At 41.7% G+C, this 26,954-nt stretch overlaps 1 protein-coding gene across 5 annotated transcripts in view; it reads right to left on the bottom strand.

Moving 5' to 3' along the window:
• Positions 1 to 26,954, bottom strand: part of NPTN (neuroplastin) — a 65,714-nt gene that overhangs the window by 14,520 nt on the left and 24,240 nt on the right. For 4 of the 5 annotated variants that reach the window (XR_005018595.1, XR_005018596.1, XM_036841698.1 and 1 more), the window contains exons 2-4: positions 18,074 to 18,421; positions 12,996 to 13,167; positions 9,435 to 9,529 (exon numbers count right to left, since the gene is read on the bottom strand). Coding sequence is in view for 3 of the 5 variants with exons in the window: in XM_036841698.1 (XP_036697593.1) it covers positions 9,435 to 9,529; positions 12,996 to 13,167; positions 18,074 to 18,421 (615 nt within the window). In the remaining 2 variants the exon portion in view is untranslated. The remainder of the gene's footprint in view (positions 1 to 9,434; positions 9,530 to 12,995; positions 13,168 to 18,073; positions 18,422 to 26,954) is intronic. The other variant, XM_036841699.1, reaches the window with a different exon arrangement.

Below are 26,954 nucleotides of genomic sequence, written 5' to 3'. Positions count from 1 at the left end.
CTTTCAGAAATCAGCTTACATGTGATGTATTTTTCTACTTTCATTCTCCTTTGCCCCACAGAGAATACTCACTCTATTTACTCTGGCCCAGTTATTTGACTAATTCCAATGTATTGTGAATCCACTAACATCAGCTTTTGCCTTGGAGACTCATCCCTAAGATTACACATAAGAACCACCTAGAAGGCTAAAAGCTGAGTTGGTTTATGGCTCCACAGTCTCTAAAAAGCTACTATTCTTGAAGGCCAAGACCTGGGGAGACAGGTGGGGATGGCCTTCACTCCTGCCTTGGTGCTCAGGAGAACACCAAGTCCTCCTTTCATTCATCTACTTCCAGATTCTACAGAGGCTTCTATTTACAGATGGGAAGGCGCCTTAAGGCTACTGTGTGCGGAGACTATACAGGAACTAAGTGTGCATCCCCACTCCCCACTTTATTGGCCATGTTTACATAGTGAAGCCTGTTAAGAGTTTCCAATGGTTATTAGATCTACTGCTGCTTTCTCCTCAACTCAGCAAAGAATACTGAGTGAAGCTTGGGAATAATGTCCTCAAAAGAATAATGCCCTGATTATTCACCCTTGAACTGGTGGAAGTATCACTAGTGTACCATGAAGACAGAAGATTAATAACCCAAGTCACATCACTCTAACCTTATAAGGAATGATTATAACAACTATCTCTTTAGCCTCTGGGTCAACGAAGTTTTTTCACTTCTCTCTGTCCTTTATAGTTGCTGCTCAATCAGAAAGCCTGTTCCTGCCCCACCAGCTGAGCAAGACAGCAGACCCACAGCAAGAAAGGTAACTAGGCTCTCAGAGCACATGTCAGCAATGGTCAGAGAGGGGGGCCCCTTAGGGCTCAGAGTCCACCTCTTAAATAGTACACAAATTCTTTGACATTCTTCCCTGTAAGAGGTAGAGCCTAATTTCCCTCCTCTTTTTTTTTTTTTTTTTTACACATTAAAGATTTTTATTATTAAACTTCTCATTGAATAAATAAGCAATTTTTCCTTATCCACTGTATTAGTCAGCTTGGGCTTATTCTCTCACAGTTCTAGAGGCTGAAATCCAAGATCAAGGTACGAGCAGAGTTGGTTTTTGGTGAGATCTCTCTTGCAGATGAACACCTTCGTGCTGTGTCCTCACATGTCCTTTTCCACAGCTAGAAAGGGCTCTGATGTCTCTTCTTCTTAGGAGAATACCAGTCCTATTGGATTAGGGCCCCACCCTTATGACCTTAATTACCTCCCTAAAGGCCCTGCCTTCAATTACAGTCACATTGGGGGTTAGGGCTTCAACGTATGAATTGGGGTGGGGGAGGGAAGAGACACAATTCCAACCATAACATCCACTCTCTGGTGAGTGAAGAATGAATTGGACGCCGTGAAATATATTACACATACATATACAACATGAAGGTAAATATAATCCAAATGCATGATGGGAGATTATAGATAGGAATGTGTCACCCTTTATACACTTTTATTCTCCATCCTCCCCAGAGATTGCCAAGTCTTTGGCTAAACGCCTGCTTCACTTCAATACCTTCGGAGGGAACCCCATGGCCTGCGCCATTGGATCATCGGTGCTTGAGGTACTTTCCAGCAACCGCATCAACATCACTCATTTCACCAAACGACTACTTCAAAACCACACACACGTTATCAGAACTCTATCACATTTCATGACTAAACTGAAGAGTTAATTCCTAGTCCATGAATTTAAGTTAGATTTCCAGTTATTATTCTGCCCCCTCCCCCCTTCCCTCCTCTTGAGTGTGGCCTGGACTTAGTGAATTGATTCTAAAGAATAAAATATAGCATATGTTTTATATATTTATAAAATATGTATTTTATATATTTTTTCCTATATAGAACATGAATCAATATATAGAAAAAATATATCTATATGTAAAAATAAAGGTGTGCAACTAGTTCACAAAATACAAAGTGGCTTTCCTTGCCCTCCTTCCCTCTTGCTCGCTCTCTCGCTCTCTCTCTCGGAACACACGCTCTGGGAGAGGTTAGCTGCCATGCTAGGAAGACACTCAAACAGCCTATGAAGAGGCCCACGTAGTGAGGAATTAAGGTCTTCCTCCACAGCCCCTGAGGCAGCCATCTAGGAAACAGACCCTCCAGCCCCAGCCAACAACTGGAGAGACCCTGAGCCAGAACCACCCCACTGATCTGCTCCCAAATTCCTGACCCACAGACACTATGAGGTAATAAGTATTGGTTGTTTTAAGGTAATTTATTATGCAGCATCAGGTAACAAATATAACCACCCAATGAGGCAGACATTACCCCATTTTTATAGATTAGAAAACTCAAGTTTGGTAAAGTTATTTAACATCTAAAATTATACCGCTAGTAAATGGTATAGCCAGAATCCAAATTCAGGGCTATCTGACTCCAGAGGCCATGTTTTTTGTAGTTTACCATATAGAACGGGAAATAACCAAACTAGAACAGAGTCCATAAACAATAAAAATATACAACATGCATTAATGGTAACTGCACAGCAAACTGCCCAAATGTTATCTTTGCTTGTAGATGTACTAGAACGCTCTAGACCTAAGGTGGGATTGATTTATCTGTCAGAGTTTAGCTACTTCATATACTATAATGTAAAGAGTTTTAGACTTAAGCCAGAGAAATTTGGCTCTACTGAGACTCTATTACTCACTGAGTAACCTAAGGTGGGTCATTTAAAATCCTTTGGGTTTCAATATTTACTCTTGTAAAATGGGAATAAAATACCCACACTTCATAGAGGTCTTATGAGGATTAATTTACATCTCTATATCAATCTAGCACACGATTGGAGCCCAGGGTCAAAAATAAACATTTAAATTGCATTATTAGTTAGGGAAAGGAAAGGTTAGGCTAAGACAGGCATTATGAGTTCTAAGAAATCAAAAAGATGCTGATTATTATGTGTTTTCTCCCTATTTGCTAATACAAGCAGGACTTTTGTTTGTGGCTCTAATAAAGTTTACTCAGGTCAGATACTGACAAATTATACTGATTAGTGGCCTATTTATATTGATTATGGTGCCTCGCCTTATATGGGCTTGCCACTTAATAAGGACCTACTTAACTAGGTCCCGTTGGTCTGCAGGCAGGTCTGAGGAGTCAGACAGAGCAAATACTGCTTAATTCCCTTTACCTTCTCAGGGAGGCACAGACTGGGTAGCAAAGAAGTAACAAAGAGATCCTCAGAAGAGATCACACACCCACTTGGGAATTAACTCATGATCTGGCCTTGTTAGCTACATACTCTAATCCCATGAGTTAATAGATGGACCCTTCCAGTATCCTAATAAATGGCAACACCAGGGTTCCAAAAGAGTCTTAGTTACCCACCAACACCTGACCCAATGTCATCATCTAGGCCTTTGGCTGAGGACAAAGGCATGTTCCTCCGTACCCTCTGCTGCCTAACCCGCAGGCATTTAAAGCAAAGCATCCAGCTTCTCTGCCAGGCTGGTGGCTGTAGAAAGTGCCAGCTTAGGCAACTGAGGCATGTTCAGCTGAAGATGATGTTAAATAAAGTTAACACAACAGAGCTGAGACAGGATCAAGGTATGGGGCCTCTTACCTAGACTGCTTATTTAGTGCTCACTTTTCAAAGCAAATTCATAATCTTGCAACTCATTTTCAAAGAAACTCCATCCTTAAAGATATTGCACAACGTCTCATCATACAACACACTGATAATGTAGAGATGGTCTCTTTGCTTCCTTCATGCAACCTATCAAATCCCAGAGACACCTCATATTTTCTATAGGCAAAAATAGAGGCTTGGCTGAAGGCAGAGGGAGAGTTAAGATTTACTGCTAGCCAAGGGCCAAGCCCAAGAAACAATATGAGACTGGCTGAGATGGAAGCAAGAAAGATGTTGGGGGACTTCCCTGGTGGTGCAGTGGTTAAGACTCTGTGCTCCCAATGCAGGGGGCCTGGGTTCCATCCCTGGTCGGGGAACTAGATTCCACATGCATGCCGTACCAAAGAGTTCTCTTGCCACAACTAAGGAGCCCACGTGCCGCAACCAAATAAATAAGTACTTTTTTTAAAAAGAAAGATGTTGGCTTTTTGGCTCAATAATTATACAGAATAGATTCATCAGTGGTTGTAAAGACTAAAGCAGTCTGGGACTTGTGCTGCCTTCTGCGCACGAGGCTTCTCCCTTTCCTGCAGGTGAAACCACTGAGTAGGAGGCACTGAAATCTCCACTAAGAATGATTCTAACCTTGGCTGTACACTATAATCATCTGGAGTGCTTTTAATAAGCCTGATGCCTAGGCCACATTTCATATACCTTAAATCAAGTTTGAGAACCACTGCTCTAACACTTTTCCTGGCATCAGTGTTTGAGATCAGGCGACTACAAGTGAGTGTCTCATAAGACAAGGAGATATACGCGTGGAGGTGTAGGGGGCACTGAGGTGACAGTCTCAAAGTTAAGAACCTGACAGTCACTACTACTAGGAAAAGAAGCTTAGAAATCGTTTCCTTCACTAACCCAACCTCTCATCTGTGTCCACATGAGGGAACCACAGACCTTTAGAGCCTTACAAAACCTTCAAGATCATCTATCTCATCTTACTTCATCATACACTTGGGGAATCTGAGGCCCAACGAAGGAAAGTGACTAGTCAGGGCCACGGCAAGTTTTTTTTGTTTTTTGTTTTTTTCTAGCCCCAAGTAATTTATGACCTCACTATACCCCAAGCTGAACGCATTGACTTTTTTATATCTTTTTTTTTTTAACTTTGGATTGATTGATTGATTGATTGATTGATTGATTGATTTATGGCTGTGTTGGGTCTTCGTTTCTGTGTGAGGGCTTTCTCTAGTTGTGGCAAGTGGGGGCCACTCTTCATCGCGGTGCGCGGGCCTCTCATTATCACGGCCTCTCTTGTTGCGGAGCACAGGCTCCAGACGCGCAGGCTCAGTAATTGTGGCTCACGGGCCTAGTTGCTCCGCGGCATGTGGGATCTTCCCGGACCAGGGCTCGAACCCGTGTCCCCTGCACTGGCAGGCAGATTCTCAACCACTGCGCCACCAGGGAAGCCCCCACGGCAAGTTTTTAATGGCAGGGCCAGGATTGGAACCCATTTCTTCTGTCAGTCCAAGACCTTTACATTGTTATATGCTGAACACAGCGGTGTGGCTTAGTGCTTAGGAACATGGGCTCTGGTACTAGGGTGCTTGGGTGAGAACTCTGGCCCCACTGGTTGACTATGTCACACTGAGCAAATCATTCAATTCCCTTGGAGCCTCAATTTTCTCACCTGGAAAGTGGAGATAATAATGGCATTTACCTCAGAGTTGCGAAGACTACAGGAGAGGAAAGGGACAAGTAATGTGCCTGGCATACAGTAAGCACACAGTAACGTTAACTGTTCTTATTCTTATTAAGGTAGGTCAGGGTAGCACCCTGAAGAGAGGAAAAGAAGGAACAGGTATGGTTATTTGGGCTATGGTTCATGTTCAAAATGTTCAAGCAGCTTCAAGATATTATTGTTATGCTTTCAGAGACTTTTCAAGTCAGGGCAATTCTGAGACAGAACCAGCTTTGACATCAGCTCGAACTTCAACTATGTCACAACCTCTAAGCATCTTCACCTGTCAAACTAGCTGCCCGTCAAACGAATAAATGAGCACAAAAACGCTCTGCGTGCTGAAAGTGCTGTACAAACGTGAGAGGTGTGTTATTACTCCTAATAATGATATCTGTCACCATCACCATACAGTCCGCCTTGGCCAGTGTGAACTTTGATATATCAGTTGTAAGGCCACGCAACAGAGTAGGAAACAGGGATGCAGGGCAAAGTCACTTCTAGAAATCCTAACATTTAGTCATAATATTCAAATAGCAAGAAAGCTAATAAGTAGGGAGAAGAAAAACAAGATCAATCTTGGCTCTCATAGCCACCAAAAGACTGAAACTCATTTGAAATGCCCAATGAGCAGGGAGACACAATGATGGCCCTAATAAAACACCAGACCCAAACCTTCCTGGGGCTGGGATGTACCTTTCACAAGCGGCAATGGCATGTCTGTCGCAGAGGACTTGTTGACCACCAAAATCCTTTTCTAAAAACAGCAATAAAACTCAAACTCCTTGTTTACTGGATTAATCAAAATGGTTGAAGGGTGAGGATAGGGTTTGGGAGTCATGAGAGGTATTTTCTCTTTTCAACTTTGTCAATTACATAGAAAACTTTAACTTGTTTTTGTGAGCATATTTTTTAATTTTAGAAAAGGAAGAGGAAGAGGGAGGGACTAAGGGCTAGAAAAGTTGAATAATTACAGGGATAGAAAATTCAACACCTATTCTTTCACAAATGCTGTATGGTAAGGTGTGGAGTCTCCAGAAGACACAACCTCTGAGGAGTCAAAAAGCTCAAAAAGGAAAGAGAAGCCTCCCCAGAGTTATCTAAGCAGATCCCTAGAGAGGCTGGTGATAGGACCGAGGTCCCACAAGGTGTAGCCATTGCTGTTTCCTCTCCCCCTGGCCAGCCCTGCTCCATCTTCCTCCCCCAGCATCTGCTCAGGTCACCTGCCAAGTACCTAAGAAATGTAATCCTCAACAGTAATAGTATCTTCCTGTTTATACTGTGCCTCATTCTTGTCCTTTAAAAAAAGAGAAAGAAAAAACAAACCAACCTTACTTCAGGTGCAAGGCCTTGCCTACTACATGTATATACGACCATCCTTAAAATTCCTTTCTTGACAGGGATCTACAGGCTAAGGTGGAAAAGCACTGCCACCTCAGGTCTGTTCCCAGATATGTGTCCCTCCCTCTGATTCCTTCAGCCTTCTCTTCTTTTGTACATAACAAGTAACTCAAGATTTGGTCATGTGACATATAATGCCCAGTCTCTGGCTCGTCTAAGTCCTTCACTCCCCACAGTGCTGAGCCCAAACAACACCCCAGGGAAGTTTTCAACTGCAGGGAAAGCCAGATGGGGAAGAAAAGGCTGAGTGTAGAATAAGTGCTAAAGAAATATGTATGTATGGTCTGAATTATATTGCCCTGAAATGTTGATTTAGTTAAAACCACAAATGAAGATTCTCAGAGACTCCTTCTGGCAGAGGTCACTTATGTTCCCTGAACCCCCTGAATTTCTCTGTTCTTAGGTGCAACCACCTCTTGCCTCTCTATTACTCAGCAGAGTTTCTAAATCATTATAGCTATAAAAAGATAACTGTCTCTTACCCCACCCTAGAGGAACTAAGGAAACAAGAGTTTATATGAAAATGCTGTGGGAACAATACATATACCGCTGTAAATTCAAGGCAGTTTTCTACCCCAACCATAATCGGGAGCTAGCTTAGAATGTCATCCTGGGCCTATGGCAAACCCTCCTAAACTTACACAAGAAAAGCCAAGTGTTCAGTCTTTACCAGACCAAACTATCTCTAACCTAAAAGACATTAAGTTTTCAGCTGTTCTCTATCCAGGTGTCAGGGGAGAGAAGGAAGAAAGACTAGAATTCCATATGAATTTTCTTGACAGACTAACGTATCTGCCCAAGCTAGTCACAGAATATGTTTTAGGATTATATAAAACAGAATTCTCTTAAGGTCTACTTCTTTAAAATGAGGATATTAATACCACCTGCCCAATCCACCTCACAGGGTTATTGTACAGTACAAATACAACAGAGCACAGTACGTGCCTTCACTATGGTGAGATACTGTGCATGTTGTAACTTCCTCGGAAGACACTCCTGACTGCAGCCTCCAGACCACTTCTTATCTGCTGAAGAGAATGTGAGGAGAGATGCCTTTGGGGCCATCGGAACCTCACCTTCTTGAGCAGACAAACCAATGGAAAAATAACTCTCTTTCTACTCCTGAAAGTGCTGCTTAGAAATCATTAACGCTTGATCAATATGATTAGAGTTAGTCAAGACTTGGAATTATATGTAATTACCCTTTAGGCTTGGAGACCTCGATTAACTAGACACTAGACACTCTCCCTCCCTCACCCATCCCATTCCCTCTGCACTTGAACTTTGTGCCAAAAGCTTAGCCTGGAATGTTGCAGGGCCTCAGATCTCATATGAAGGAGTGAAACATCTCCCCACGTAGCTCAGCTCATCCAGGTGGGGAAGGGCCCTTGGCTGGCTTAGAGAAAACGCTTTATCACACCTTCATCCTCATGTTGAATAAATATGGCACTCTTCAAAAACAGAGATAAACCCAGATCTCTACAAGAAAAGCCACGGAGTTAATCAAATCCTAGGTTCTCTGGCCTGTGTGGACTGTAACCATGGCACTGTGACTCCACCCCTCCAGGCGTTTAGAATCGAATCTGGCCACGAGAGGAGGCACTGGCCGTCCTTACGTCAACAAGGACACAAGTTAGGGCAAGTGTCACCAAGACACTACTTTCCTTTAGTAACAACATATAATAGAAACTTTGACTGTCTCTAAGATTTTCTTGAGTCTGAATTTTTAGTCTTCCAAATATTTTAAGGAAAATCTGAATACCTGCTATATAGGCCATTCGCATTTCCTAAATTTATCCTTCCAGCTTCTAGGGATCACACTATAGATTTAGAGAACAAGTTTGTCCTTCCTAAGCAAAATGAAAAGGACTAAAAAAGATCCTCATCTCTTCAGTCTGACCTCAAACAGTGGCCCTGCCTCCCCATGGTCATTTTATAAAATGGAAAATCATAGGGATGGGAGTCAAGACCTGGGTTCTACGCTAGCTCTGCCACAAACTCACTGTGTGACAGAGAGCTAGTGGTTTCACTTTTCTGAGTCTCAGCTGCTTCTTTGAAATAACACAGGAAAGCTGGGTTAAACGTTAGTTAGCTCTGACTCTTACAGTTCTACTGGCCTTTCTTGCAACCTTCAGCTACAATCTCATCTTTAAGATGCCATGCACCCAGAGTTTTTATTACAATTCTAATGAATTACCTACAAAGAGTTTATATTCACCCTGCACACTGTACTTTGCCAAATCCTGGCCCATTGGAGATACCTACATAATAATACTTCAAAGGCTCTATTCTAAGAGCTTTACCTAAGGATGAACCATATGAAACATTTGAACTACAAAAATTGAAACATCTTTTGAACTACAAAAACAGCAATTTCATATGGTTCAACCTACTATATTAACTTATTTAATCCCTCTAACCTACCCATGTGCCACGTGTTAGGTTTTACAAATGAGGCAACAGAAGCATAGAGAAGTTAATAACTCACCATGGTCACAAAGACAGTGAATGATGGGATTTGGATTTAAACCGGGGCAGTTGAGCTCCTGACCCTTCAGTCCTAACCATAATATTATATTGCCTCCCGTTATGAAAACAAGAAAAGCTCAAAGACTGGAAGCCCAGACCAAGTCAGTGTCTCAGAAGGAGAGTGAGAGGCTCACACCGCAGCCTCTGTTGGGTTGTACCTTTTACTTCAATGGTGGCATTTGCTTTAGGAGCATTGAGAAAGTGATATACACAGTGGTATTCGCCTGAATCCTCAGCTCTCGGCTTATTGATCCTGCAGAGATGAGAAGAAAAATCAAGTAAGGAAGCTGGGAACAGTCAAAATACACAACAAAAGGAGAATCAAAGGGGCAACCACGGACCCTGCTCTCCAAGTCGTGCCCCTACATGCAACTCACCTCCTCCTAACTGAAAGCAAAAATCTCCCTCTGTGTATTAATAATTTACTTCTTACTGGGTGTCAGGAATACAGGTCCCTAACATTAAGATGCTCCAGTCTATTGGGAGAAATAAACTAGAAAGCAAGTAATCAAAAGAGAGGGCTGTACAAAGTACTATAATCTACACTTAGATACAGAAGATGGAGCCATCACCAAAAAGTTCTTGCTCACCTGGTGGTTCCAGTCAAATAAATAAGAGCAGAAAAAAAGCAAATCTTTTTCTGCATTTCCCTGAAGACTTTTAGTAGTAGTGTTCTTCCTACCCTGCATTTTAGTAGCATGCCTTTCAATAAGTCTACTAACAGGACATAGGAATAATGGGGAAAAAAATCTGCCATCAGAGCATCAGCCACAGAGATGCAGCTCAATTCTTAAGGCTTTTAGGTGCAGCTAGAACTCCAGGGCCCTGCATGATCTGGCCCCTCTCTAGTGTCATCTCAGCCGCTTTCTAGCCCTACAGGTCTCTTTTCAGTTTTTCAATGTGCTGAACTTGTTCCTACCTCAAAACCCTGACACAAGATGCTCCTTTAAATAGAATGCTCGTCCCATCACTCTTAGCCTCTTAAGTCCTTTTCCATCAGTCTTGGCTTACACGTCACTTCCACCTCCCAATCTAAGTGACATCCCTCTCCCTGACATTCTCTCTCATACTACACTGTAATTCTTCACAGCACTTATCACAATGTGTAACTATTTATTTATGTGATTGCTTGATGAATGTCTGTTTTCCCTACAGACCAAGTTCTATGTAGATAGGCACTGTTTATTTGGTACACAATTCTATACCCAGCACATACCCTGGTGCCTGGAATATAGTAGAAAAATGAATAAACATGTGAATGAACACAAACTTAGAGTGAACAGCTATGCACAGATCCAGACCAAGTTAAGCAGAGTGAAAGAAAGGACTGTAAGAAGTGTGTATGAAGAGAACGGTATTTCCTCTGAATCCTATAGGGTGATCCTAAACAAGCTTTCTTGGCCCTGAAGGTCAGCTTCATATCAGCTCAGTTCGTGCTGGCCTAGATACATCCCCCCAAATGTGCAGAGAGGCTGGTGTGTAATTACAGAAAACAGAGAAACATCAGCTTCCAGTTGAGAAAATAAACACTATTTTGCTCCTACTCTTTTGCTCAATGGTTAAAATATGATACTTGCGATGGTCAAATCTCCACTGCACTAATGTCTGAGAAAAACGCCTGACCTCAAACACTGGCCAAATGCATTTATCCATCTTACTGTTCATCCCAAAAAAGACTTGAAGAGAGTATGGATGAGGAGAGACATAGCCCACCCACAGGACTGTCTCAGCATACCCATGGCAGCATAAGATTCTAAGAGGAGCTGTCAACAGTCTTCTCAATTTGACACAAATGCCTATTCTTATATCAAGATGCTCCCAATAGGGAAACAGACACAAGTTAGCTGCTCTTAGCAAATGTTCCAGAGTTAGGAGGAGGAGCAGCAGCAGCAGCAATATCTTTAGGGCTTAGACTTGCCTACAGTAAGTTCCTTGAGAGATGACTCCCAAACTTGAGGCCATGCCTATGGGCTCAAAATCTCCCCACAGCATTTCCTTTGACTAGCTATTGGGAAGTAACTAAAGCAAATCAAAAATGTCCCCTACAGGCTAGGCAGAAGCAGGGTCTGAGACTGGCTCCATGGCCAACTTATTAGGTGGCCCAAGGGACTTATCAGTTGTTACTCTACAAAATGTGAGTTGTTACTCTACAGATTCCCTGAAAAACTCTGACAATGCAGAACACTCCCCGGAGAGCTTCAAATAGGCTGAGGAAAAATACACTACCATGTTTAAAATAGATAGCTAGTGGGAACCTGTGGTATAGCACAGGGAGCTCCGCTCAGTGGTCTGTGATGACCTAGATGGGTAGGAACTGGGGGGTGGGAGGAGGAGGTCCAAGATGGGAGGGGATATATGTATACATATAACTGATTCACTTTGTTGTACAGCAGAAACTAACACAACATTGTAAAGCAATTATACTCCAATTTAAAAAAAAAAAAAAAAGAAGAGTCGTTCTATAAAGTTAGGTTCAAACTTTACATAAAGTTACAGTTCAAAGCTTTGTGGGCAACATAGTACAAGACCCAAGAGAAACATGATTGGACGTGTGGTACCTTGAAAGAGGTATTATAAAAAAACAAACTTGTAAAACTAATGGACAGACCAAGAATAGATGCCTTTTATTCCACTCAGCATCTCTATTTGATTAACCTTTTCCAAACTATGAGGATATAGCTGAGGCTATATTTCCAATTTTATATCAGAAGGAACTACAGTGGAGAGAGATTAACTACCTTGCGACAAAATGGTATAATACAGCAGAAGAACAAACAAACAAAAACGGAAAAAAAAACAATGACCTAGATTCTAGAAAGTCAGAAGACCTGGAACCTAGCCTTGGTTCTTCAACTTATTAGGTACAGTATGAGGCCTTGAAAGCAGTCAAGCATTATTACTCTTTGAGTCTCAGTTTTCTTACCCGAAAAAAAGGAGGATCCACAAATTAATGTGGGTCAATTAAATAAGGGGTATGAAATGATTTCAATTTGCAGAATGTCCTTGCTACTACTAGGTACACAGGTTTTCCTGGTCTCACTCCAGTGCATTCTTTCTTTGCACTGCATCATCCTGCCAAATAGGATTAGCTGATCCTTTTCAACTAGGAACAAACTATTCTGAAAGGTGAGGTGCCAGGTGTTCTAGATATTCCAAAAAAGTACCAAATCTTCAGGTGCTGGGTAACTTCTGCCAGCAAATATCCCCCTTTCATCAAAGGGTATTTCCAGGCTACCATCCTTTTCCAGATCACTAATGAGCTCTGTATCCACTGGTCCTGATCAGGTTATGATCATAATAAACACTCCTAAAAGGTAATTCACTAGGAAATCTACTCAGTGGAAATATCACTTAGGGTGATATTGCTCTAAGAGTCCTAGATCAGATTCCAATCTGATTCCCCATACCACTGGATTTAGTCAAGAGACCTGCTTTCCAATTGTGGCTTTTTTATTGACTAGCATTGTTATCCTAAGCAAATCACTCCCGATGCCCTCAGCTGCTCTATCATCATAGTGAAGGGATCTTTTATGGCTCTCAAACCTGGCCACTCATTAGAAATCCTTTCTAGATTCCTGGGCCTCACCCCAGATATACTGGATTAGAGTCTCCAGGGGAGGACCATGTCTCTCCCACATAGCATAATTACAGATTATGAATGTCAAGTAAACTCAACCATGTTCCCTCCCATCTTCCCAGGAGCTGCTAGCCCCTCTCACCTGTATTCCATGTTGCTGGCATTCTTACGAGTGGCAGTCAGTTCTACCCCATTCTTTGTCCAGTAGCTGTATGTAAGGGTGTGAGAGTTGGAGGTGAGGTTACACTGCAGGGTGACAGAGGGCGCAGGGCTTTCTCGAATAATGACTTCTTCACTGGTGACAATCCTTGGCTCTGTAATAAGAGTGCACAATGATAGGGAGCCACAGTTCCATGCTCTGCAGCCCTGGCCTGAGAGTTGGACGGGGTAGGTTGGGGAGACTAGAAGAGGGAGGGCAGACAGGACCACATGAGGAATTTCACTTTGCCACTTTGGAGGAAGTCAAGAAAGGAAAAACAATGATTATAAGCAAATGACCACTAGCGCAGACAACAGCCTGAAGACCAGTTGGCCTAGACGTGAAAAGAATGGGAGTATTATGAATGCTTGCACTGGCAACAATCCACTTACACTTTTGAATACCACCATTTTATGAGATAAGAACCACCAACCAATTTGGCTTCAATTAGAAAATCAGGCTCCACTTTGCAGTTCTGAAGACAAAGGCAATATCATTTAGATAACTAATAAACTAATAAACTTCCTGCCTTGAAAAGTAATAGTTATAATTAGGCATGTATGGCTTTTCCCACATTTAAATCTGATAAATCTATGGCAAACCAGCCTGGCCATTAATTATGCAGAAAAAGACAATGTAGATCCTAAAAGCAAATTTCCTATTGAAAGTCGATTGCATTTTCCAAATTTTGCCGAGAGAAAACTGTTAAGGAACCATCAGTTCTTCTCTCCAGCCCATATTTTACTCCAAAGACAAAATTTTTTCAGAATTGCACTTTAAAACACTTTCCATTCTAAGATAATCATAACTAGAACGTGGTATATGTTGGTATGATGGTCTCCTAGAATTTTAGAGCTGAAAGGCCCTTAAGAGTTCAATGAAGCCCAATCTTTAAGAGCTAGAAAGGTACAATGACTTGTGCAAGGCCATAATTATTATTAGTGACAAAGCTGGGCCTAGAAAACACATCTGACCGAATTCTTTAACCCTCCTCCTCCAACCCAAAAACACCCCCATACACCTTCCACCCTAGGGCAAGTTATATACTTCATCTTCTGGTTCTACCTGGGCTTAGATAACCTGGGATCACTCGTTTAGTATCTACAAAAATAACCTATTTGAGTCAAATATTATAACACATTGAACAAAAATTTTTTAAGGCACACTATATCAATACCGTTACTGGAAGGTTCATCTTTAAAGCACTTTGAATTCCATCACTATATTAAAGTCTTGAAGTTTGTTTATTGTCTTTTGTCGTTATTTATCTTTAATCATTTCCCATGGTTAGTTCTTTTTCTACTTTTGGTCAAACATTTTCAGGTAAAGTCTAAACTAGCCATCTTTTCCAATCCACAATCAGAGGTATTTGCTCTTTTACTTTTTTTCCAATTCTTTCTCAGAAATCCTTGACTAACTTCCCATTTCCCTACACCTGGCTACTTCCTGTCTACAACTCTGTAGCAGCTCCCTGACACCATTTTATAAAGTATAGTGCTGACTCTTAACTCTTGAAGACAAAACTCTCTCCCTTCACTGGAACTAAGCTTTGTTCATTGTGCAGGAAGCAGGAGAGGACGGAGAAGTCATGGGACACGTGAAAAATGTAATGCCCAAGCACCTCCTAATCAATCTAACATTTCTGATTGTAGAGCTCATATCGTCAAAGAAACTTGTGATAAATAAAGCAAATCCTCAAGTTTGCTCAAGTAAATTGGTTCTAATTATTTTCCAATTCTGGCAAAAGGATAGTGGTTATCTTTCATTCAGCACTGGTCCTTATCCGTAACATCAAACAGGGTCTCTATGTACAGATAATGGAGGCATAGCAGCCACTAAGACAGAAGCAGATGCATGTAAACACATTAACGCAGTGGTGTCCCATGGTTTCCAAAACACACTGGACAGAAGCCAAATCCCTGGGCCTTAAGTCGAGCAGAACAGCTGCAAACCCTGCAATGGAAGGCGCACACACACCATCGGCAGAAAGCACCACAATTTCAGGAAAATCAAAACCAAGCAAAAACAAAAGCGATAAAAAGAGAGAACCAGTACTCCACAGAAATTTAAAAAAATATAAAGGCAACATTAAAATCCAAACACACTTTTAGGTTTTTACTGAATTTTTATTATTCAATTTTATTTTCTGTCCCATTTGGGACTCGCCTTCTGGTTCTTCCTCTCAGACTGCACTGAGAAAGGGTAAACTCTGAGGCCAAGAGCTTCCAGATGCTTAAATTACAAGGAGGCCAAAGCAAATGCTACTCTTACCTGTGGTGATGCAAATGACCACTGCAGCTCAGGGAGATTAAGAAGGTGATGAAAGCAACCTGGTAGACTTTCTGCAAAGAATTCTCAGAAGGCAAAGGAAAGCACTTTTTCCCTTAAGTGTTTAAGATCCAGGAAAGAGTCAGCTGGGAGCAAGTCGATAATTTTAATAGGTTTAAATATGATTCTGCACCATAGGAGGGTTGTGGGGTGGGGTAACCTCCCTCCTGTAATTGCTGTATACGGAAACCAGTGCTAGACCAAGCTCCTTGGCCTCGGTGCCACATCTGCATTCTGCACCAGGATGAAGGTGGGGGGCTTTTATTTCTGATTGAACACTGGTGGTCAAGCATTGCCCATGACAGTCCAAGAGAGATGAACATTTAGGAAAAGCTCAAAAATTCTTACCTGCCACTTACTCCTATTTAGAAGCACTGGTTAGGAGACCCTTACTTACCCTAGCCATCATTCATATGTAGAACATGCTATGGACAGAGAGAGAACCTAAAAACTGGGCACGCTTCTCTTCCTGCCTTACGTTACTGCCAGGAGGTCATTCTTAGATAGAAAATTTCAACTTCCCCTTGGAGACAAATGTCCTCGAGGGTGCTGAAATCATAAAAAAATCCATTTAGAGTGGAATTCAGGGTGTTGAAAAAAAAAGAAGCCTGGCTCTCTAAAACAGTTAACTAGCGTCAACTGATTGACAGGGAGGTCTGGGGAGAGTCTGAACTAGCCAGGGTTTGTTTCAACCACATGCAGACACCCCAAAATTAGGAAGCTAATTTCTAAGTAAACTGGGAGACTGCTGTATACTCTCGAGATTAAGAGGTAGGTACCCCAAAGCCTCATCTTCTTCTAGCCCCAAGGCATGACCTTTTAACTATGAGTCTACCTGAGTCAGGCTCCTGCAAGTACAAGTACCAAATGCCCAGCCCAGTCCATGCCTACAAACTTCTGCAGAGCTTTGTGGCCATTTGGGTAATTCTGCTTTTACAAGGAAAGGAGCAAGGGGGCAGGAGAAGGAGGCGTGCAAGGGAAAAAAATCGTTAAATAAAAGAAAAATCACTGGGTTAATGTTCCCCATTTTCACATAGACAAGGTTTTCTTTTTCCCTTTCCAGAAGCAGGTTCTCTAATTCAACAGTGCCAACTGCAGCAGCCTCTAACTCTAACTCCTCTTCATAGGCATCTTCTGAGTTGCTATAAAGAACACACAAGTAACTTGCTATTTTCCACAGAAGTATATAGATTCAAGGCCCATGTCAGATTACCTCCTGTGTTATTACCAATATCCTCATAAATGTAATTTACTATTTTTATTTACTCTCTCTAAATCAATCAGTTCTTTAAGCCTGAACTGGCTCTAGGGACTCCTACTGAGTCCTTGACAAGAAGGTGTAAAACCCAGAAGATCTTTCCATTAAATGGAGAATGCTTCCTCAACTATAATAAGGACAGATGTGGGCTAGAACTCTTTCTGGCCAGAAGCACTGGCTCTGTGGTGGCTTCTCCCTCCCTCTCCTTCCCACCATACAAGCAGCAAGACACTATCCAGAAAGAGGTGGCCACAAAAGCTCCTGTGTCTGATGTCTTACTTGTACCTGCTACTACAGATGAAGGGAAGGATTCTGAGCCAACTGCTCAGCTCACTGTTACCACACAGAGGAACAGGGTTGGAACTTAGTTTCCTTTTTTAAGACACAAGAAAGGCCAGTGTGAATGGCTTCCAAACTATTTCTGGGGTTGCCAGCCTCTGGAATGATAGTGTGGCAGTGACTGCTGTGCCAACAGTCAGTCATCAGAGTCAAACTATCTGTCAACAGATCCAACTCTGACTTTGAAACAGCATGATGGGGTTTTAAAAAATACTTTGCAGCTTAGAGTCACCTGGCTCCTAACAGCAAGACATAAGGAGGAAATCTCAGGCTGCCGCTTTTAAGAGAATAGGAGACTAGCTGGGCAGGACCAGTGAGGAGTATACTGCTGCAGTGGAGGGCTGTTATCAGAGAAGCACATGCTACTGTTTTAGAAAAGAAAAAGAGCTAGAACTATGGAAATATCCAAGCTTACATGCCACCCAACAACCAAAACACATCACCACACCACACTCATGGCAACATTCCCATCACAGAACAGGATGACACTAAGTCACAGTGAGGGAAGAGGCTGGGCAGACACAAACTTAAAACCATAGAGGTGAAGGCAGCTACTCAGAGAGCTTCAAACAGTTGAACAGAAGAAATAAAAGGTAGTTAGACTGGGGAGAGAAATAAAAAGAGAAAGGCACCAGAGAATAAATCAGCAAAAGGATAGCAGAAAACCTACTACAAAATTAAAGTAGAGGGAAAGAAACAATTCAACACTATCCTGGTTTGACTGCTTGGTTTTGTGAGTTTTAAGTGTTTTTTTCTTTTTCTTGTTGTTAGCCTCCCCAGTTCTCCCTCCCCACCTCTTCCCAATGCAGATGATTTTGGACAATCACAAATTTCCCCAAGTTCTTTGTTCCTGAGGAGAAAGACACAGAGAAGGGTTGGGGGATAAGGGAGGTAAAGAGGACAGCAAAGAAGAAAAAAAAAAGTTGCCACAAATATTTTCATACACTACAACCAGAAGGATCGTGGGTTTGAAAAAACGAAGACAAGGGGTGGGGTGAGTGATCATACTGGGGAAGAGGGAAAGGAAGCAGAAGGGAAGGGTCATCGGGCCACCTCTAGTGACTACAGTACTACTACTGTAGGGTGCTGGACTCACTCTGAAGGACGCTTATGGTGGCCTGGGCTCGAATCCATGTTATGGAAGGGTTTTGCCTCAAGTCATTCCTCTTGGGGTCGTTGCTGGCCCTGCACTCGTAAGTCCCAGAGTCCTCCAAGGTGAGCCGGGTTATTCTCAGCACACTCACGCCGTTTGACCCGTAGGCGGTGTTTACGGTGACACGGCGCTTCCGAGCACCGTCCCACAGCTGTCTGAAAGACTCTGCCCGGTTGACTTCTGCGTACCACCACTGGATCTCTGGCGTGGGGCTCCCGACCACGTCACAGTACAGCTCAAAGGCGTCCCCAGTGAGCTTAGTTTCTGACATGGGCGACTTGACAAACCCAGCTAGAGGGAGGGGGAGCAGGAATGCAGTGACAGGCCAATCAGAAAAAAAAAAGAATCAACAGGTGTTAATAGTAATTTAAAGAAAAGAAAAGAAAAGAAAAAAGCAAATGAGCTGCAAAGAACAAAAAGGATTCATTTTTAAACTATAAAGAGACAGTAAACAGCATTTCATACAAGCTTTTAGAAGAAGAACCACCCTGGGAAGCTTATGAAGCAAAGGCAGGCTAATTACAAGCTGGGGCAGCCCAGGTGCTGGCCAGGCAGAAGCAAGCCCACTGGAAAGCGTTTTAGCAATGGGCCCAGCCAGTAGGAATGAGAAAGCCTCGGGTCTCAGGGAAATCTCTTTCCTTAGAGCACAAACCATTACCTTTCCAAACTCAGGCAAGTGATGAAAGATAACCGGAAGTGGCAATAGGTTATATGCAAGTCAGGATCTCTCTTTTGGATGGGTGAACACTTCGTTAGACATGCAACGTCTTTTATGGGTCACAACAAGAAGTGTTAACTGATCTACTGACACCTTCTTTTGGGAGTCAGAATCCAAATTTCAACTGAAAGGCTAGCAAATTTCTCTCTCATGCAGGATCCTATCCTGAATTCAGGTTAGACTTTCCCCACATCCTCTTCTTCCCTGGGCCCATGGCAAACAACCCAAATGTCTGTGAAGCGGCCTCGACCTCAATGCAGACCCTCAGGCACAGGAGAGCAAGACAGTCTGTACTTCAGAGTAAGAAATACTATGGGGGTCAGCTCAGGAGTAGAACCAACAGTAACAGTTACTCAACTCATTGCCAGTGTCTGGAGGGACTATGCCCTCCATAATCCCATAAATTTATACAACTAAAAAAATCTCCTGAAAAGTCTTAAAAATAACCATGGGATAAAAACAAAAACAAAAACAAAACAAAACAAAAAAATAACCATGGCATTTGACAGGCTCTCTTCACATAATTTAGTTGCCTGGCTCCTAGAGGCCAGATCAAAAAGAATGAGAACTGTACAATGATGAATGAAACTAAACTCTATGGTGAAGGCTAGGCCTCAACAACACTCCCAGGCACTGCCCAGGAACTAAAAGTTGATGACTACTTCCAACGGCCCATAATTTGCTTGAGGTTACACTTCCATAAGACAAGGTGGCAATGGCAAAAAGAGAGTAAAAAAAAATCCAGACTTACTGGAAGAACTTGGAGAGGGGTCCATATCACAGTGCAAGCATACTCTCTCTCACCCGTTTACTCCACCACCAAGGGTTCATTCAGCATTTTTACCAATTCAGGCTAAGGTAATTCAGTATCTAAAGTACAGGTGAGAAGCTAAAAGAGGGTACTCTGAGTCACTCTTGGGACCAAGCCAGATCCTCTGCAATGAGCAGAGTGGGGCCAGTATCTACCAACATCAGGTGGAGAATATTTCACAGGAGAGGTATGAATTCAATGGAAGTTTTCCTACAGACCAAAAGCCAAGGATATAATGGGGCTGGCTGAAAATGCAGGTTGCTAAGTGGAAATTTTTCTGTTTATATCCATAGAAGTATTTGCCTTTGGAGATAAACTCTACACCAGGGACCTCAGAACTCTAAGGGAGGTACTACACTTACTCAAGTAGAGGTCAAGAACTCCAAATTCATACTAGGCTTTCAATTCACAAAAGATTCAGAGTCTGGGAAGGACAGGAAACAGTAATTAACAGCCTTAGATTAATTGTTCTGCCTTCAAATGCCACTCTAAACTACCTTTTGAGATGCAACATCAGTTCCTTGAAAGGAACTAGCTATGAGAGGCCCCAAGAAGCCAAAAAGATATCATTCTCAGATGCAGGGGAAGTTTTAGAATTCCAGAAGGGAGACACCAAGCCCCTGCAAGAAAAGCTGAGCTCACTCCCAGATAAAGGGGTACCCAAGAAGCTATGTTTTACTCTCACAAACTGCCACCTGCCCACCTGTCAAAGTCAATGCCAACTAATATACAGAGAGAAGGAAGCTGGTTTTGTTCATTTTACTACTGGTTCAATCACTAAAGAAAACTGGTTATCAGTAAATCCCTAGAGAGCAGTAAAAAGTATTACACTGTTTTAATCATATTCTTATCATTAAGTGGAAATCACAAATGCTTATTCTCACATTCTCTGTGAACTGGGGGAGTTTATGTCCTCTCAAATGCTGTGATTGATTATGTGCTTGATTATGCTCTAGAAATATGTTGCTAGTGGATTTGTTCTGTATTTTTTCTCCCTTCTTCTGAATTGCACTTCAAAACAAGCTTAGATTTAAGTCTGTTCATCCAATCTACTAACTAGGCTAACGTAAAAGGAATGCCTGCAAATATGTCCAGAACCACCAAGAACCCATCCGATTCCAATATAATCACAAATCCCAACACACCACAATTCAAAGGTAGCTGAGAAACAGTCTGAACACAATTCCCCACTGCAGAGAACCAAGAAAGTCACTCAAACTGACACTGCAACCCCTGGACAAGACACTCCAAAGGAAGGAGGAATGCTGATCTGATTTAGTTCAGTTTTCTACTTGCATACAGGACAAGAGGACCAAGTTGAAAATGTCCTTTGAATTAGTAAATTAAATGATATATATTTAAGCAACTTATCTAAAAACAAAAGTAAAAATCCCTTAAACACTAACAACAGACATCTATCTGTGCTCTCTTTGACAGCTATTACTAGTATTACTTATCATTAGACATGTATATCGACAGGTAACATTTTCTAAGTATGTGTTATGTGTTAGATGATGTGCTAAGCACTTTTACATGATCTCATTTAATCCTCACAACATGACATAGGTGCCATTATAATCCCCTTAAAGATGTGGAAACTAAGGCCCAAAAAAGTTGAGTACTTTCCCCACAGTTATAAGCTAACAGTGAAAGAGTCTGGACTGGAATACAGGTGTGTCCAAAGCCAAAGCATGGTCTCCTAACACTTCCCACAATTGCAGTCAATGTGCCTCACTGGGCCAGGAAAGTTTTTTGTAGTTAAAGTTACAGATATTTTTGTCACCACTTAAATGTAATTAATTAATTAATTAATAATTTCAGGCTATGAAAATTCAGGACCCCTCCACTGGAATGTGCAGCACACTACAATCACTAACTCCTTAAAATTATAATTCTATTAAAGAATGGAGATAGAACAGCACAGAATCAAAGAGGTCCTAAAGCAATTCTGTTTGTGCGTGTGTGTGTGTGCTGGGGAAGGGGGAGAGAAGAGTGAGAAAACAAAAGATGGTTCAGAAGCAAGACTTCCCCATAGTTCTGATGATTCCACCACTCTTCTCTTGAAAAGTCTGGCTTCATAGGAAAGAGTTTAAAAAAGACATTACAGGCAATTCTCTGGTGGTGTGGTCAGTGGCCAAATTAATAAAGGGCAGCACCTGAAATTTTTATAAAACAGTTTACAAAGTGCTTTCACACATATCACATCTCACTTCGTTCACATAATTTCACAAGGCTCATAGGGCAAGTACAGAGACAGGTTCATGATTTGATCAAGATCACTTAGGTAGCTAATCATGAGTGGAGCTGGAATCAAAACACAGGTCTTCAGCTCTTAGTCTATGGTTCTTTCCAATAAACCACACTGCCTCTAAACAAACCAAGTAGGGGATTCCTTGATAGCTGAACACTCATCAAAAATCATGAAAACAGATCTATTTCTCCTCCTAGCAGTAGGGAAAAGGAAAAAAAAAAAAAACACCCTCTCTACACAGTACTGTGGCAAGGGAAAGTTTATTAGCAACCATCTACCTGATTATCATCCAAAATTAGCTCCAATTCAGGAGAAGAGAAGAACCAGCTCGCAGCAGCAGCAGCAGCAGCAGCAGCAGGAGGCAGGCAGCTCAGAGCCTGACTCACTGCCCTGCCTTTCATTACCAAGGGCTTTCAAATATGTGCCCTCAACATGAGAGCACACACTGCCTAAAGTTGGGAGACCAGCAAAAGCATCTGTTTGATCTCCAGGTCAAAGCTCATCCAGTATTTTGGAAAGAGCCTAATTTCAGAAAAACAACCTCCCGCCCCTTCTCCACCATCATCTCCACCCACTGTAATATGTAACTGGGCTCAGATCTCAAACAGGTTTGACAAAGTACTAATATCACTGCATTCAGTTCAACAACGATAAAGAGGTGAGCCAAAGACTGGTCACTGGCTTTGTGGGACGGAGGAACTAGAAGCTGAGGGTGGAGTAGGGTGGCAGGCATAGTATAAAAAATGAAGACAGTAAATCCAGGAAAACCATAAAGTAAAACAGCATAACTGGGAATGGGGGATGGGAAGCGAAGATGACAGCTGGGGCTAGCAGCAGAGAAAAGGAGGAGCTCTCTGGCAGGAAAAACTGGATGTGTAGATATGTAGCAGAGAGTGAGAAGAAAAAGGGAACACAGAAGAGCAAGTTGAGCCCAATCCCAAGAAAGCTGCTTTTACATATGCCCTAAGGTAGCAAAAAAGCTAACCTAGCCCCACACATGAGGGATCATCGATGATTTTTTATAACGGAAATTCTCATTTACCTCCAGGGCAATCAGTGACCAGATTATAAAACTCACTTATCTCGCTCTCTCAGCTGACTACTGCCAAGGCCAGGCCTTTAAATTTAGCCTGCTTTTGTCACCTTTTATTTTTTTTAAAAACAGCTGTTCCCTTCAAGCCCCTCTCTACTACTAATTCCCTGTGGGTGGCTCATGCTGTTCTCCCCTTCATGCTTCATAATAAAGAGGAAATGACAGCCAAGGACACAAGAGATTTCTCTCCCCCTCCCTCACTCACTCATATCATGCACCTCAAAAAGAAGAAAGACTCTGAGCAAGACAAACTGATATCTAACTGCAGTTATAGGTATGGTATTTCAAACCTAAGTGACTACGACACAGCCTGACTGTCCTTACTGTTTATTTTATTAATTCTTTTTTTATGAAATAAACTTCTTTATTTATTTTTTGGCTGTGTTGGGTTTTCGTTTCTGGGCAAAGGCTTCCTCTAGTTGCGGCGAGCGGGAGGGCTACTCTTCGTCACGGTGCGCGGGCTTCTCATTGCAGTGGCTTCTCTTGTTGCGGAGCACGGGCTCCAGGCGCGTGGGCTTCAGCAGTTGTGGCACACGGGCTCAGGAGTTGTGGCTCATGGGCTCTAGAGCACAGGCTCAGCAGTTGTGGTGCACGGGCCCAGCTGCTCCACGGCACGTGGGATCCTCCTGGACCAGGGCTCGAACCCGTGTCCCCTGCATTCACAGGTGGATTCTTAACCACTGCACCACCAGGGAAGTCCCCTTACTGTTGATTTTAACCACTTATCACTATTCCTCAACACCAAAGGCAGGTCATAAGTCCATATGCACTCATTCTGTGTTTACCAACCAAGGGTAAGTCAGGCCTGAGGCTCTGAGAGTGGATGAAAATGGGGTAACCTCATTCGCTACAGCAGGAAGGATGTATATGGGTCTGATCTCACAGATTAGTCTGCTCTGTAGGTGAAAGATGGCAGCAATTACAAAGCATTTTCCAAATTCAAACCTGTTCCTTTCACAGCTACCTGTATCAGGCAGACATGACAAAGGCTCAGAAATTAAGATCTTCTCCATCACTAGCTTCTAAGCCAGGGCCCATCCTTTATTCTGAAATTATAGTATCAAAATAGCTAAAATAATCTGCTTTGGCATATTTTAGCCAGCTTTCTGCTTTAAAAAAAGGAAAATCTAGTTGAAAGGAGACTATGTGGTTTAGTGGTTAAAAGCAGCAAACTCTAAATTCGGATTCAATGGAGGTGCTGTCACTAATTCTATGACCTTAGGCAAGTGACCTAACCTCTGAGCTTCTCCCTAATCTGTAGACCTGGGCTAATAATAGTAACAACCTCAGAGAGTTATTGTGAGGATTACATGAAGTTGACATAACACAGCTTAAAACAGTGCCTGGGACATAGTAAGCACTCAATAATGTTAGCTATTATTATATGTCTCCATAGAAATAATGCTGAACAAGCCATATGCGGCAGCCTTCAGCACTGTTCCACAACAGACTGGGAAGCAGAAACTTTGTCTTAAATGAGTTCCAACTTAGAATCCAACTTCTTCAATAAACAACAAAAAATTAATTTTAACCTTTAAAATGAGAACTGGAATGGAAATATTAATTGCAGAAGGCAATGAAAAAGTTGGGGATTCTTCATTCCTTCCTATCCTTAGAGCAAACTAAAATAGTGTGGACTCAAAGAACTAGCAAATGTTATTTCAGAGGTATAAGTCATTAAATCTGAGATACTATGAACAATACGGAAAGCCCAAGAGTAATGAGAATAAAAAAGAGGCAGTACAAGATTCTCCCTTAAAAAAAAGAAGTAAAGAATAAGCCTACTAATTACAAATTAAGCTGCTAAGCAATGATATATGGGAAGATACTGGATACTTGGCAGGCCAAACTGTAAATTCACAAAAATGTAAGATAACATGGTAGTTACAGGATTCTGGATTACGTCAGATTAGTTTATTTTTAAAGAAAGAGTGTCAGCTTTTGAGTCAGTACCTCCACAGCTTAAATTCTCTTAACTTCGAACAGTTTCTTCAAGTGAGAATGATGTCATTTAGGGTAGTTATAGAAGTCGTGTGATATATATGGAAGAGTTCTGTAAAGCTCTACAATGTTAAGTTACTTTAGGATAGATAAGGAATAAGCATCTGATATGACTGATCTTCAACAAGGATTTTCATTCAGTCCTGTTGTCAATTCCTTTTGACAAGCTAAACAAGCATGATCTACCTAGATCCATGGGACTAAAACTCAGTGACCAAAAAAAAAAAAAGTTGTAAGTATGATAAAAAGCCACAGGCTTCTCTCAACCCAGAAAATACACACAAACAAAAATTTGCATATAACACAGGGGTGTCCCAAACACCAGGTTAGACACCCTGAGTCTTGACTGTACTGCTTTTGGATGTGTAGATAGTGTCTCTCTATTTAAACTGAGAGCTCACCTTATAAGGAAATGAGCCATGGTTTACAACATCTGGGTTGTTTTCTTCAACTTCTTCAAACTCAGTCTCCTCATCTGAAAAATGGGGATAATAATTCCTACCTTCTTCACAAGGTCATGGTGAGGTTCACATGAACAATGTATGTAAAGTTACTTTGTAACCTGTAGAGCTAAAAATGGAATTATATAACATGGCCATTTTATGTAAGCATTCTACTCTGTAACTTAAAGGATGACCTAAACCATTCCTAGGTATTCTGTTGAGGTATCTCAAAAACACTGTGGGTTGAGAAAGTTGGGGGGACAGGGCTCAGAGACTCACCCATGGGGGATGGGAGTTGTCCGTCGTACTTTTTCTGAATTTTTCAATTTTCCAAAAGAAAAAAGTATTGAAAACCAATGATTCAAAGAATTTCAACATGTTTCAAATAGGATGTGACATTAAATAAGGTAAGATTGCCAGCATTAAATTTTTTAAAATTAGAATAAACTCTAATTTAAAATAAAAGAGAACTTGACACCAAATCTAAGAAATAGAAGGGACTGAACTTTTTAATAGCAGAGAGAACAATCAGCTCAGAAATGACCTCTCTTGCATTTCTTCATGCATATCTAACATGCTCCAGGCAGGGGCTCAGTAACACATGCCTATGTCCCTGAATATCCTCAAATGGGCTATAACAGATTGAAAACTCTGCTTATAGGTTATCTATCATAAAATTCTAGCCCTTAGTCTATGTTTTTATAGTCCTCAGGTAAACAGCTTCATTATTAAAGACTCTCCTTGAGACTAACAACATTTCTTCCTCACCTCAGGGAGGAAAGGGGAATTTTAATTTAATCTTGAGCAAAGAAAATGAAGTTAAATATAGATCAGGTCTCAATTTTGACTGTGACATCAAAATAACCATAACCTTAGTTTTTAAAAACTAAGGATGTGTCCAAGGGGGAAAAATGCAGTAGCCACAAACTGCTGTCAAGCTAGTCTTTTTAGAATTTGAGAAAATCTACTTTCTAACTCTATAAACAGTAGTCAAACTGCTAGTATACAAAGGAAAAAAGCTAGTTTTGCTAGTCATTAAAAACCACAGATGTCTCATCCAAAGGAAACAGACAATGCATACAAACCAGCAGTATCTCAAAGAGTTCTTAATGAAAGGTTTCGTTTCAAAGAAACCCTTACATATTTAAGTTAAGCAAATGCTAACAAAAGCTCTTATCCCAAGAGACTGTCAAAACTGGCTAAGGACCAATCTAGAACCACACCCAAAGGGAACGCTGAAGACAGAAACAAGTTTTTTGGCAGCGGGAGACACTATTACAGAGCATTTTAAGAGTATGCCTCAGTTGACCCTTCAATTAGGATTTATTAAAGGCAAAATGAAAACAATACTCTAGAAAGGTTGACTACTCCAGTTAAATAAACCATTCATTCTCAAAAGCCATGGGGGGAATTCCCTGGCAGTCCAGTGATTAGGACTCAGCGTTTTAACTGCTGAGGACCTGGGTTCGATCCCTGGTCAAGGAACTGAGATCCCACAAACCGCATG

The sequence above is a fragment of the Balaenoptera musculus genome, chromosome 2 (genome assembly GCF_009873245.2).
Source record: "Balaenoptera musculus isolate JJ_BM4_2016_0621 chromosome 2, mBalMus1.pri.v3, whole genome shotgun sequence".
Classification (NCBI taxonomy): domain Eukaryota; kingdom Metazoa; phylum Chordata; class Mammalia; order Artiodactyla; family Balaenopteridae; genus Balaenoptera; species Balaenoptera musculus.
Note: the sequence above shows the minus strand (reverse complement) of the source record. Positions and strands in the feature narration are given on the sequence as shown.